The sequence below is a fragment of the Falco rusticolus genome, chromosome 8 (genome assembly GCF_015220075.1).
Source record: "Falco rusticolus isolate bFalRus1 chromosome 8, bFalRus1.pri, whole genome shotgun sequence".
Lineage (NCBI taxonomy): Eukaryota > Metazoa > Chordata > Aves > Falconiformes > Falconidae > Falco > Falco rusticolus.
The window spans coordinates 36,142,464-36,157,665 of NC_051194.1; the positions used below are offsets into that span (position 1 = coordinate 36,142,464).

The following is a 15,202-nucleotide window of genomic DNA, read 5'->3' on the forward strand; positions in this document are numbered from 1 at the left end:
GGGGAACCTCAGAGAACTGCTATTGCAAGTCTGTTCTTAGCAGATCTGCAAAGAAAACTTAAATTAAAAGGGCACTTGTACTGAAATTCCCTCTAATCATGTTTATTTGGAGCAGGCAGCATCATGCAAACATTGAGTCACTGAAAAAACGTTTAAAAACACTGCAATTCTGCTTCAATTATTTTAATTAGAGAGGCCTGACCTCCCAGCAAATATATGGTTATTAAAAAGTTAGAATATATACAGACAGCTGAACTACAGTCTGAACTGATCAGAACACCTACAACCTACTATAAATCTATCTTCAAAAGAAAACCTGAATGTGGAGAAGTTTCATTAAACTACTATGCCAGACCATCATTTCTGTCCACACGCTCAATCAGCCAGTGCTACTGTCAATGCTCCAGACTATAAACCCAGTAACTCTGGAACTCCACTGTGTGTATGACCACATTTGATTGTTTTGCCTGTCTCCAAAGGACAAAGCTACATAATAAACAAAGCTATTAAGGAGAAGCTATAGCTCAAAAACAATACCAAAAAACAAACCACAAAATACACCCAAGGCCTTTTACAGCACTATACACGATTATTTTTAGTAATTTATAACTCTAATTACTTCATTACCAGTACTCTCTTTTTACACATTTTTGTATGAAAATGACTTAAAGGACAATGACTCTTTCATATGATTAAACAGATGGTTATATCCACAGAAGAAGATTTTATGAAAAATTTTAGCTTTCAGGCTTATCAAGGATTCTCTTAAAGACAGCCACCCAGGCATGGGATCTTAACACACTACAGAGCTGTGTTAGGCTGCCTTAAAAAATTAATCTCCTACTTATCAGAGAACTAATCGATAAAAACTGATGAAACTTCTTGGAGTTCCTTCCTTTGAAATTTAAAGAAAAAAATCTTATGAAAGTAAATTCTTGTTGCTTTTTACTTTAGAGTAATCAAGCAAAGAAACCTAGAAATATTTTAAGAAATACGTGAAGGCTTCAATATATTTCAGAACTAAACAAAGTTTAAGTATCAGCCACATTAACAATAACAGAAGATTTAAAATGCCAGAGTCATCAATCCAACAATACTAGGAATGCACTGCCCTTATGAAAAAAAAGTCACAGAATCATAGAATAGTTTGGGTTTGAAGGGACCTTTAAAGGTCCTCTATTCAACCCCTCTGCAATGACCAGGGACATCAACTACATCAGGCTGCTCTGAGCCTCATCCAACATGACCTTGAATGTTTAAGGGATGTGGCATCTACCACCTCTCTGGGCAACCTGTGCCAGTGTTTCACCACTCTCATCATAAAAAATTTCTTCCTTACATATAGTCTGAATCTACCATCTTTTAGTTTAAAACCATTAACCTGTGTCATAATAGTATATTCCACTAATCTTTTAAAGGCTAATCATCAACAGATTTTTAGAAGATTATGCAAGTAGGGTTTAAGGAAATCTTTTACTTACTCTGCCCCGTTCAACTTGAGTTGTTAACATTACAACCATAGATGAGCCTTGTTCCCAAGTCATCTGCCAAAAATCAGGACAAGTGTTCGGTAATGGACCTTGACAGGCAATGTACTGGTTTATTATTGTGGAAGAAGGTATTTCCATCTAAGACAAGACAAAGTCATTACTTCAACTCTTACAGCAACGTAATTCAGGCATCAAACATAGTATTTAGTAATCAATACATTTAAAAACCACCAACTATATTAATTCTATTTATTGTAAGTCAGTAAACATGGACTGGTACAGATAAAAAAAATTCTTGAAGTGTTTCACGTGCAAAAGTATTACAAAGATCCAAGTACTTCACATATTAACTGACAGCTATGTAGTTGCCAGAATAAAAATTAATGGTCAAAAAAAGAAATAATAGACCAGCTGGCAAATAATTCAGGTGCAAACATTGCATGGTCTGTGGGTTTCTGACACTAGCTTTTAAAATATTGATCTTGGAATTTTATTTAATCTGGTTTTTGTTCCTGACAGGCAAAGTAAGTAGCTGTAATTTTGTTGTTACTGACTGGGGGCGGGGGCGGGGGGTGGTGGTGGGGGGTGGTGGGGGGGCTGTGGGGAGGGAGTAAAAAGGTGCTTCCAGATTAAATTTTACTGATGTTGAACACTACTTTCACATTAGTCATCAGAAAGGAAGAATTAATTCTTCTGGTAGAGGGCTAGCTTCTATTAGCACTTTTTCTTTTTCTTGGTTTCATTAATAAAAACACCTGCCACAAAGCATTAGCAAATAAGTATATCTACAATAAATTCCAAATCATCTGATTACAGGTTTATCAGCCGTCCTAGTCTGAACTAAATTTAAGATTTTTTTAAATCTACTTCTCCATTGAAAAACTGCAAAATTACTTCAAGTTCTTTCGAAAATACTACTCACATTTATATAATTTGCATTGATGTAGTCTTCATTACTTTTTAAAATAACCCGTGTAGCATCATCTGAAAATAAGTTTTAGAAAGATGTTACTTATTTACTACACCACAGTAAAGTGCTTTTAGCACACACATACATAGAAACATACTTACAAGGCGAAATGTCTCTGTATCTATTTTTGGAAATGTTTTGAGGTAATCTGGCACAAGACATTGTCATTCCAGGCTTTTTCCTATACAATTGCTAAAAGACAAAACCCATGGTCAGGCCATAATAGATGCAAAAGACTCGTTATCATATTATTTGCCTGGAGGTACTTTGCAGAGCATAAAGTACTGAGCAATGGTAGCTTCAACACACATGAAAATACTTTTCAAAAGAAAACACTACGAATTTAGCTGTGCTGTGGTATCACTGAAAATAATTAAGACGTCATCACGATTTGTTTAAAGACAAACTGAACATTAGATTTCAAGCTTCCATACTAACAATGATCCTGAGAAAAGTCAATATTGGAGAAATGGCTGATATCGACACTGCACGCAGTGATTTGGGGCAAGCAGTTTGTTTATAGGCATCTACCTACATTGCTGCTGTTTTGCCTGGGTTTTTTCCCTAGACATCCTTCCATATTTTAATAACTGTAGAAGGAATCCTGGGCTACCCTGTGCTTCTCCTGCACAAAATCTCCTTTGAGAGATTCCTGCCCCCTCGTGCCTTAGCCACGCACTGCCACAACCATTGTGGTGCAAACAGTATCAATGAAATTATCTGCTTTAAAAGACACTTTAAAAACGCTGAACCTGCTTGGGAGACTGAAAATGTATGGTTAAGGAGGAATTTTACATCAATTTGAGACAATTTTTTTTTCTATATATGTAAGTTAATTTTACCAATGTTCCTTAGGAATAGTATATACATATATTTCATAAATATATGTTGCAATATATAATGCTAGGTCTCCATTTGGTGAGGAATTTACAGAATTCACGCTGCTGTGTTTTACAAACTAACTCCTTCCTCCTTTAAGTCACTTGATCTCATGCATTAAAGATGGAATATTATCAAGGCACAAGTTAGCGCTAAAGACAGACTATAGCTTTCAGCACCTTAGGGCCCCACAGGAAGTGCACTGTTCTTTTGAAATATGTCATCAAAAATATACTATTTATAAAGACATTGTTACATTAACCCTTAAGGGTTACCTTAACATTACCTTCCCTCACTGAGATCGTACATAAAAAGTCAACAGCTCAGCTGTCGTTCAGTTTCTACAGTAACTTAGAATTGGAATGAAGGTCTGAGTACAGAACACATATTTTGGTATATACTTTTCAGTCTTCATCTCAAGTTATTTTATTAGCATAGGTCCCTGATAACCACAAAAACCTGTAAGCAATCAGTAAAGAAATTTGTAACAAAACCCACTAAATAAACTAGTTTTAGGATTATTCTATGCCATATGTTTGCACTTACATCAGGTTGGATTTTTTTTGTTATTTTTCTTTTGACAGCGTAAGACAACTGCTTTGCTACAAGATGCTGACTTTACTAAAATTTAACAGAAATCTGCTCTGCTTAAAGTAATTACTGTCCCAAAAGACTTGGAAGTTGCACACAGCTACAGGCAACACAGTACTCACATCAAACTGAGCCAAAACTGTTCCAGTGATAAGCCCCTCTGCCAGCTGAATCATGGATTCCCTCAGAGCATTATCATCTTGATGGACACCATCAAGTGGAGATTTCTCAGGGATGTACTGGAAGTCAGGCTCGCTCTCCAGCTTCTCCTCCACAACATCATAGACAGCTATAACAAATAAAGGTATGAAGGCTCTAACTGAATGTGCTGTTTGCAAGTAAACTCTAAATCATTGATTTAAAACAGAAAAAAAAAGTGTTTCTCCTGTAGAAAAACCCATTTTCTTAGCACACTGATTTTAGCCCCATTAGCAAGCACAAGTAGCTTTTACTGATCATTATCATCCATAACAAAACTATCTATTTTTTTTTAATAGCAATTTTAAGTTGAAAGCACACCACTGACTACTAAAATTTTGATCAAAACTCATGTCTGATGTAACTCCCTAATCTCAGATTCTCACATCATGCCTCTAAAATCATTATAGTTGCATTTACATTTTTACTTTTATTTCACTTTGAACCAATTTTAGGCTTCAGTAATTAGGGCAAGATGTGCAGACCGCCTGAGAAAATGGCATCAATATATGCCATTACTATCAATTCTGTATGTGTGCCCTGCCTATAAATAAATTGAAAAATAATATGCATCTTCTACTATACGTAACAGACATATGCTGCTTGAAACCCTGTTTTAAATGATATTCCATGAGCATAAAGGAGGAAACTGGCAACTCCTCCCTTCTACAACTCAAATGTTTTCATCCAGAATACAAAAGATAATAAACACACAAGCAGAAACTGTTTTAGTAAATTTGTAAACAAAGCCAAGAATTTTGTCTGAAAAGGAAAGTAAGCACACAAAATCTGCAAGACAACTTACAGAATGAGAGCGTAAGTAAGCGGGGAGCACAAATAAGTGAATAAAAGGAAAAAAAATCTCTATGAGGCAGCTGAGGTACTCTCCTAAAGTAATTTCAATTATTCCAATTAAATAACATCATTTTTCATTTTGCATTTTCCTCTGCAACTGTATTATAATTGGGATGTGGAGCAGAATTAAATCCAGTGACCATATGCTGGCAATGTTCCAACAGTGTATTTCATTAATATAGTGCACAAGCTGTTATTTAGACTGCATTTTTAGCACTTTCTTCTATTAAGCCTCCTTAAGTAGAAATGTTACCAGTCGTTCTGGATTGTTTTGAAAACATAGGGAAGGATCTTGCATATATCAACTTTCAAAGTCATCTAAACATTGGGTGTTTGATGAGGGATTTTTATTTGTTTGGTTGATTTTTATTTTCCTTAAGAGAATAACAACAATCTCAGAAACTACCTTCAATCTCTATACAGCTTTCTGGACATTTTTATTAATGAGAGTGAGAACAAAACTTAAATTGGCTCTGTTAGAAATATTTGATCTCTGACTTCGCCATTAATTTTCAACACCTGGTTATGCACAGCTCCTTAAAAGTATGGAATTGATCATGATTTGTACAATACATTGTGTTGCTGCAACCCCTTTTCAAGAAACAGAGATCTTTCTTAGCAAGATGTGAGGCATTCCATCTCAGGACACAAAATGGAGGTTAGAAAGTGAGAGCAAGGTGTGGATTTATTTATTTTTAATAATTATTATTATTCTGTACAAATCACTCACCATTGGGTCGAACTAGGAGCACAAGTTCCCCTGAGTGTCTCTCACAGCTAGCTTTAATAAACATAACAACTTGATCATGGGTATGTTCTGCTATATCCCTGCCGTTGATCAGTACAACCTGGTCTCCTTCATTCAAACGAGGGACACAGAGATCAGCCTGCAAGGTGAGGGGAGGGGGGGGGGAAAGAATCTGTAAAACAAGCCATTTCCAATTTCTCACCTTAAAATAGCAACTTAAAGTAACTAGACTTGGGGACTTGAATTCCAACAGCCTAGTTGCTATGGTTGCTGCATTGTATTCAAATGATAAATTTAAGTGTTACACAATACCTAAGACAGTGCCGTTCACAGAAACAAATCGATTTGCCACTGGGACTGTCAACTATAGCATCTTTCAGCAGCTGTTGCTCCACTCCCCTGGGTGAAGTGGAAAGCACCTCTCTCTGAATCACATTTTGTATAGGCAATTAAAAAGCAGGACATTCTTATCTTTGAAGGGAAGGGACTAACATGGCAAAGGCTCATCCAAATCAATTTCACAGGCTTAAACACTTCAGGTGTGAAATATCACAACCATCATGACAAGAGTAAGACAAGAACTGAAGACAATGCAGAAATGCCAGTAATCCCAGAGACAGGAATCAGGTCATAAAAATCATTACTATAATCATTGTCTAAACGTTGTAGAAAAGAAAGAACATGTGCCATCACCTATCTTCTCCTTAGAGGTGGTGCTAATTCAGCAAAAATTATCTATATTATTAAATATTTCAGAGATCGTATTTAACAGGGACAAGAACAATGCTCTTGGCAAACATTTTAATAGTTTCTGAGTTAAAAAAAAAAAAAAAAAGCTGTACTACTTTAATGTTAGCAAATAAACAGTTTACTCTAAAAGGTATAAGCAGAGCTGACTCCACTCAGCTGAATACCAGGTCAGTATTTTTGGCAATCAACTGACAAAATATTGTGCCTCATTTAAAGACACTATTGATAGTCACTAAACACCAGTAACAACACGTAATCAGACCTGATGAATGATTCATGTTGTATGATTTTAATCCAAATCTTGGATTTATTCAGTACATCTGTTACTAAAATGAGAGAAATGCTATTTTAGTTATTTTTAACATACCAAAAGACTCTTTCAATATATAATTTATGTGAAATTATATGAATGCCTATATCTAAAAAAGTAATAAAGCAAATGTATTTTTAGAATGACACAACTCGAGAAACAGTGCATATTGAACATCTGTAACTCCCTGTAATTTTCAGGAATTAAACTTTGTTTCAATAAGGAAAAAAATACTTTTGAGGACTGAAGAACTTTTATAAATAGCTCAGGTAGTCCCATCAAATTCTTCCTGCACATAATCTGCTTTGTTATCATAATGTTATAGCACAAACTGATTTTCATAGGCAGCTATGAAATAATTTAGTTTTGAATACATACTTCAAGATACACAGATATTGCTACCAAGTTTGGTTTTTTGATAACTTACGGGTGTTCCTGGAGCTACCCTGGACACTATTACTGGCATCTTCTGATCATATCCACCCTTAAAAAACAAATTTAATTAGTAATAAATCACAATTTATTTTATTTGTTCATAGACATGCAGGGAAGAGATGTAATATTACCTTTACGTTGAAGCCAAACCTTCCATTTTCATCTGGTTTCATTCTGATCATAACAAGATTGTCATGGGGGACACCACCATTGGGCTAGTAAACAAAAATTTTATTATATTAGTATTTGTTTTGTTCATAGCTAGACTTTGAGGATATGGTATGCAATAATTTTGCAGTTTCCTCATCAAGTAATTGCTCCTGGACACTTGAGAAAACATCAGTTAGTAGTGCAAATGTCTTATCTTCAGTTTTGCCTAGAAGGGAAAAGTTACACCTTTCAGAGTCTATGACAGGACAAATTTTTAACATAGTTATGTCTGAGAAAGCTCAAAGAAAGAAACAGTATGAGAAAAGACTAACTAGTTTCAAGCAGTCTTAAGAAGAACCATTAACTCAACGGAAACTCCTTAAATTCATTTTAATTAAGACTGCAGTGAAAAGCCTGCAGTAATAATGTAAAAAGATGAAAAATAAGGTAACTGAAGGTATAATTTTGCTTCTATTAACAGCAATATGACAGTAGTAAGCAAGGACAAGTTTGGCAGCAAAATCTTGATTCCATATCCCCTGTGTGACACATTCTCTGCCACTGATGAAGCTCTGACAACTTCAGCTGGTTTCATTCTGATCACACCACCACTGTTAAAGGAACTACCAATAAACTGGGGAATACTAGATACTTTTATAATCTGGAAAAATCAACTTAGTGCCATTAAAGTTATTTTTAGTTTGTTCCCATCAGTATTTATTTCACAGACTGAACATCAGCTACTGTTTCTATGGTGAGGATGTGAAGTATTATTAAAGAAATTTGTTTCAAGGAATTTTTCAACATTACCAATTACAGACAAAGCATAAGACTCATATTCAGAAAGGAAGAAAAAAAAGTTAAAGCAAACGTTTCTATATGTAAGGAAGTTCAAAACCTGCAGGTTCGATAGGTAGAAGAAATCTCAACTTGGCTCACAAAAAGTTAACTCAATTCCAGGTGTTTTAAGTTCTTGGTGAAAACGAAACAAACCCACCCAAACACATTCATAGTAATGAAAAGATGAAAAATTAGGGGAAGGAGAGGAAAGTAACAGTAAGATACATTATGAGAAGGAAGGGTGCTTAGGATGCCTGATCATATGCAAATCATTTTAGCCTATATTCACTGGCACGGGAGACCAGGCTCAGGTTTCTGGGCAGAAGGAACAACCGCCAAATGCTCACCTGCAGCATTCGGCAACTTTTGTGCCATTGCATTCCCCAGGCAAAAAGGGAATAATAATTTCCTGCTTTAAGAGGCTATTTTGGGCAGCAGTTTATAATGAAAAACCTGAAGGGAGCATTGCGTATCATCATTAAACTGTTTGACTGAAGGGACTCCTGACCACACCTGCTTTCAAATACTTCTGGATATTCTCAAACTGGATACTTAGGAATTGCAGATGGAGTAAAAAGTTGTCATTCCCAAACCTGTCCTACTACCTTTCTAAATAGACTCTCCATACATACAACAGACGAAGGCAATTCAATAGCTAAATAAAGTCGAAATAGTGAGGAGTCTTCCTCCAAATTATTTGAGATGGAGTGGCAGAAGAGACTTCAGTGGTGCAGGAATCTGAAATGGATTCTGGTCAGGAAAGCAACTTCAGGGAAAAAAGAAAAAAAACACCAAACAAAACCCCACATTCCAAATCCTAAATTTACAATTTCACAAAATTTCAGTTGTGCTGCTCTCCTTCTTCTCTAATGCCCAAAATAAAAATCCATCAGCAGTCCAAATTAGAACTTTAATTACAACAGTGCACTGCCTTAAGTGAGGCTGCATAAACGTGGCCCATTGGACCACAGCAAACAATCACACTGACAATGCACAGAGAAAAAAGAATCTCATTCTCACACAGCTGTGTTGGTTTTGCAGAACTGAAAAGAGTTAAAAAAACAGCTGAAAGTTATTTTTGTCAATTTGGTAAAGATAACAGAGCAGAAAAACTTGATGAGTAAAGTAGTGTCATCTTTCAAAACAGAACTTCAATATGACTCAGGTAAGCACTGACAGAAGATAAAGCTGTTAAAAATTCTGTTTCATTATTTAATTAAAGCCAATACTTTTAAAACATTCCCAAAATACTCATACATTTACAAGTCTCACTTTTGTGTGTTTTATTAAAAAACCCAGCTATGAAATTAAATGTGGGGCTTATGAGCATCTTAACTTTGTAATGAGGCCTGAGAGAGCACCCTAGGCTTACAGTTTCAAGTGCAAATAAAAATAAACCAAAGGCATTTCTAAAATATCAATTTTGGGAACGGACTCATAATTTTGAATGTCTGAGGTTGGCAAAACTGTTTATACAGTATTTGCTAGATCTGGATGTTAAACAGTTTTCTCATCCTGCAAAACATTTCTTGTCCCCCATCAGTATAAAATCAAGAACCTTTTGAAAACTTCTGGAAGGACAAAAATCACAAAAATGGTCAAGTGAGATCTCACCTCTGTCAATAATTAACTGGCTAGCTTACTCATCTAATATGTTCTTAAGTGTGGGAAAAGAACTTTTGCCCAGATTTTTACATTCATTGTCACAGGTCTCTTGGTAGAATCTCCTCCTTGAAAATTCTGATGAGAAATGCAACCACAGATCCAAGAAGCGTCTCCTGACAAAACTGTTCTAGAAGCTGGTAGACACTTTCAGTTGCAGCTTTTTGATAAAAGCTAGATTAAACACCAGTGGTAGTGTCTGCAATGGTATTTAAAACTGATGGTAAGTGACTTCTCCAAGAAGAGGTTAGAGATCTCTGCATGTGCTGAAAAGCTGATGTTCAGAATGTTTGCATATCCATCCCAACACAGTCATTTGATGACAACGGATGACTCTAGCAGGTGGAAAAAACAGCGGGAGCTAGCAAAGAGATGGTATATATAATGGAAATGCCGCAATGCAATGCACAAACACAACAGCTCTGTGAAATGCATTATGACCAAGTTCACGAAAGGTAGCACTATCATTCTGATAGAAAGCAGAATGATTAAACCGAATCCAGAAACTTACTGTGGATTTTTCAGGTGATGCAGGAACATCAAATGTTTCATTAATATGGTTATCCAGTTCTTGCTGTGAGTGTGAATGATGAATTTGGTTCCAACTGTTCTTTTTAAATTGTTTGGGTGGTAACGCAGGAGGCTGCCCATCTATAGGAGTCTCTTGAGATCTAAGTACCAAAACAGAAGTATAAAGTGGAATAATCATGAGCTATTGACAGCTCTTTCAGGGTTCCAAATAAACCAAAAATGCTAGAAGAAACTCAAAAGTTTCACAGCTGAATATCTGTATGTACTTTTAGAATCTCAAAAAGGTACTGTGGTGGAATATATTGGAAGTATACATTTGGATATTTTGCTGCCTTTTTCTTGACAAACAACTGCATACAGAACTAGTAAGTTCAACTTGTATACATGACTTTAAGGGTTTTAGCACTCTTAACCCACTTTATATTGGAATATTATCAAATTCACTGCATTTATACTCTGCATTCTTGCTAGAAAAAGAAATAAAATTCTAAAATTCTAAAATAGGCATGTCACTTAATATGTTTTCCTCAGGAAGAAAATAAATTAGTTTGCATCTTAAATTAACACCTGCAATTTAAAACTTAAAAACAGACACAAGCAGCATAATAAAGTGCTCACACACTGGCTTTTAACCTACAAACAGGAGTGCAAGCTGAAGACAACTCAACTGTCCCCCTGCATTTATTTGAACAGCCCACTGGAGCTGATAGTATTAAATTCTAACTTTTCAGTTTAGAAGTATATGTATACATTTCAAGAGAACTTTGGTTTTTCCCCCTCTTTTGAACATATTCCCCCTTGAAACATGCACAGCTTTGAAACATTTGTTTCATCACATGCATTTTTTAGTTGACTTATAACACCATTACTGATGATAAAATAGCAGGAATTCTATTTCTGTTTTAGATCTGCAAACAGTCTCTTGTAGATTAATAAAAATATTCTCTGTGTTTACATATAATATGGATAATTTCCTTTATTAGTCCTTTTGGAATAAAAGCTCAACTGTATGATTTGTATTATATAAATACATGACTCATCTTTCATTGCATGGCTTTGTATTTAAGAATTAAGAAGAACATTCTGAGAGGCCCAAAATGGCAGTTAGCATATAGTTCCCATTAACTTAGTTTGAATACCAGTTTCTACACGCTGGCAAGGGTACATGCCTTTCTCCCCATGAGCCACATTAAAAGGTATTATTAAGCAATTTAATGACTTATGACAACAGCCCACTGATACTAGTGGCAAATGCAAAAACCATCAAGAATGAAAGTTACAGGTTACAGCTAAATCTAAAGAGAACGCTACCATGAAAAACTGGTGCCTTCTTTCTTTCTTTCACCCACAGCCCCTTCCTTGAAGTGCTCTGGTGCTCTTCCCTTGGCTAAGGCAGTTTACCGAGCAAGAAAAAATACACTGACTTTTTGGACAAGCCGGGGTAGCTTTCTGCTGGTTCAACAAGGTGAACTGATTTATCACAGGGTCAGCCACCAGGCAGGTAGTGAAGTACTCTCCCAGAAGCAAGGAATAGCACATTGCCCCTTTTTTTATCAGCAAGCTGTAGGAGCAACTCATAGCGTAAAATCCTTCTAAAAAGCACAAGTAAGCACCTGAGCAGTCCTACTGTGTTTAACTGGTCTAGCCACAGTAGCCTGTTAGCAGGGTAAGACTCATCATGAGACAGCATAACATTTCAAGTTGCTGCAAATAAGAAAACCTAAGGCACACATCAAATTCCATACTGTATGATTTGTTTCTATACAATTAAAGGCAGGCAGATCCCAGATACAGGTTTTCAAATAAAAACAAAAAAAGCAGATCACAATTGTCTACAGTGATCTCAAATAAAGATTGAACCTCTTTCAAAAAGCATGAAAACTGAGTAAGAAATGTAACAAACTGAAAAACCACACATTTTCCACTTCTGTTTAAAAAAAATAAGTCAATTTTCTTAGAAAGCAAAATATTGATAAAATTTTTTTGTCAATGTATGAAAACAATATATTTGAAAAGATCATAACAGTATTATTTCTGTATGGGTTTGCTTAATTTTAACTTTCTGAAAGTAATTTTTTCATGCAGTGTTAAAAGTACTAATTATTCAGTATCTGATATCTGAAGAACCTCATATTCAAAACACACTAGAGAATAAAAATATTTCTTAACACTTTTCAATGCAAATGACAGTAGAGTGTATCATCCTTATATTTCATTTTTGAGGATAAGCAGCTCTTCCAAATTCATTTTCATGAAAGAGAGTAAAATATAACGCTTGCCAACATTTGCAAAATGAATTTTCAAGGCAGCTATAAACTATTCAGCCAATGACTTACAAAGGTCACCCAGAGCTTTTTAATTGCCTATGTATTTTATTCACTCAAGTCTGGCCAGCACAGAACATTCAGCCTTTTAAGTGAAGGGCAACATGGTTATCTATTTTCCTGTAAACAATTACTCCTGAGGTTTTTACACTGAATAAAAAAGGAACAGAAAACATGAGTAGAGACACAAAAGAAGTCATTCTGATAAAAGTAAAAGATGGGATCTTATGTTTGACTAGATGTCTGCACATACATGTCAACAAACACAAATAAATTCCTACTGAACATACGAACTTATAGAAAAGATTTGAAAAGTTACTTAAATGAGCGTTTTAGAGGCAGCAAGGCAAGTACTGTAATATATTAGCATAATGAATTGTGAGAACTAACAATCGAGCCTTGGGCAAAAACTTCATTGCTTTATATTTGCCCAGTCAGCTTTGAATTTCTTATGAATGCTTAGACAATGGCAGTGAAAGCAGCCTATTTTGCAGGCAAAGCAACTCTCTGTTACTGCATTCAGCAATTTACATAAGAATAAAACAACACACATACCCTGCCACTGACAAGCTTTGGGTATTTTTGTTACATATATCCGGTCTGACCTTTTAATATATTAAGCAAAAGTTTCAGACACACCCCCATAAATTTATAAAACTGAACGCATATCACATACTTTTGGAATTCAAGGTTATAATTACCTCATGGAACTACAAGCAGAATAGTGTCAATTTTGTTTTCAATAGTACAGGCAAATGAAGAAAAAAATGTGGAATTAAAGGTTTTATTAGCTAAACTACAATATCTTTCTAAACTGAACAGAAACTTGAATTTCTTTTGCTGTGTTGACTCCAGACTTCGAGATCACTAAACCTACTGTCACGATACCCTTCTGACTTTCTTACATATGTAAATTCAATCAATTAATTAAAATTCCCCCAAAATGAGCAGATGCACTACTCACATCTTTTCACTCTGAAAGATCATACTGTTTAAGAAACAGCTTTTTGAACTGTAAAACAATATAATTTTAAATTACATAGTAATATGAGTTTCATGACTACCAACGTCTTTCATAAATCTCAAATCCTGAATCAACAACATCACCCGAAACTTTCAGAAAACCCTAATGGGATTCATGTGTTTTTGACAGCCAGCAACCTCATTTTTAAAAATATCTTATGCCAGGTATCTATACTGGGAGATCAAATTCCACTTTTAAGCTTCCAACATGGGAAAAAAACAAAACCAAAAACCAAAACAGTGACACAAGAGCAATAGTTTTTTCTGCTCCGGTGTAAGAAATGCAAAATCATCAAAAGGAACAACCATAGTTTCGTAACTAATTTACAAAACCACTTCCTCTTTTTTTAAGACTCATTTCTATAGTGACTTACACAAATAATCAGGTATTAAATACAAAAATCCCAAGGACACTCAGGAACATCTTTTACAATTTAATTTAGTGGTATATGAATAAAAGAGAATATTTAAGAATTGTCCTTACTTCACGGTATCACTCTACCGTTCAGTGTTTCTTATAACTGACTTCAGCCGAAACTCTCAGAACAGAAGGAACCTGCCCCTGTGTGGCCTTTGTACAGCAAAACTCTAATATGAGAAAAGTTTCACAAGTGTTCCAGTTTTGAACCCCCCTTGTCATACGAACAGGTTAAAAAAGACCACCAAAAAGGGAGAATTTATTTTATTAGGCCAAATTACTGTTTTATAACTCTGAAAGCTAAGTAACTAGCTGATGGTGAAATAATAACTATTGTACCCTAAATTTGTACACAAAAAGTATCTTGTGTTATTTTACATAAAAATTTTAAAAAAATTTATTTTATTTCCCTTCCCAAAGTTATGCGTAGTTGTTAAAACTGAAGGTACAGTCCAAGCAAAAAATTAAAGTTGTGTTCAAATACCTTCCCAGAGTAATTTTTCCTGAGACACACAATTTGTTTTATAAGCCTGTAATTACGTATGTGCTATATTATAGTTCTCAAATACTTTTGAAACAGTTAATTTCCTTGCTAACAGAGATTATACAAAATTATGAGGGCAAATCTAGCATTACCCATAGAGATGTGTATGTGTACACAAATAAGGAGGTACAGTGGCAGTATTAATAAGCCATACATTGTGCATCTTCTTTCCCCAAGTAATGTGTACTCTGGCCACAAGTTATCGATTATTTCAAATCTTTGAATAACTCAACATTTTTTTGTTTGTCATTCTTCTGGACTTAAAACACAATCATATTTTTTCTTTTACCCACCACAGCATAGTAAACTTACAATATCAAGAATGTTCAGCATAACAGAAAAAAAGCCCGATAATGCTTTCTTTGAGAAAAAAAAAAAAAAAGTACTCTATAACAATATACAAAACATACTAGAAGCCTTAGCCAAAATACCTTTATAGCACCCCAGCATTCTATGTAATTTGTCCATCTCACTCATATTTCTG

The 15,202-nt window shown here is 35.0% G+C and overlaps 1 protein-coding gene across 2 annotated transcripts in view; it reads right to left on the reverse strand.

Moving 5' to 3' along the window:
- PTPN4 (protein tyrosine phosphatase non-receptor type 4) overlaps positions 1 to 15,202 on the reverse strand; it is a 117,613-nt gene that overhangs the window by 14,829 nt on the left and 87,582 nt on the right. For both annotated transcript variants that reach the window (XR_005105866.1, XM_037398349.1), the window contains exons 16-23: positions 10,390 to 10,549; positions 7,358 to 7,441; positions 7,219 to 7,275; positions 5,714 to 5,870; positions 4,053 to 4,219; positions 2,562 to 2,652; positions 2,413 to 2,474; positions 1,482 to 1,628 (exon numbers count right to left, since the gene is read on the reverse strand). Coding sequence is in view for 1 of the 2 variants with exons in the window: in XM_037398349.1 (XP_037254246.1) it covers positions 1,482 to 1,628; positions 2,413 to 2,474; positions 2,562 to 2,652; positions 4,053 to 4,219; positions 5,714 to 5,870; positions 7,219 to 7,275; positions 7,358 to 7,441; positions 10,390 to 10,549 (925 nt within the window). In the remaining variant the exon portion in view is untranslated. The remainder of the gene's footprint in view (positions 1 to 1,481; positions 1,629 to 2,412; positions 2,475 to 2,561; positions 2,653 to 4,052; positions 4,220 to 5,713; positions 5,871 to 7,218; positions 7,276 to 7,357; positions 7,442 to 10,389; positions 10,550 to 15,202) is intronic.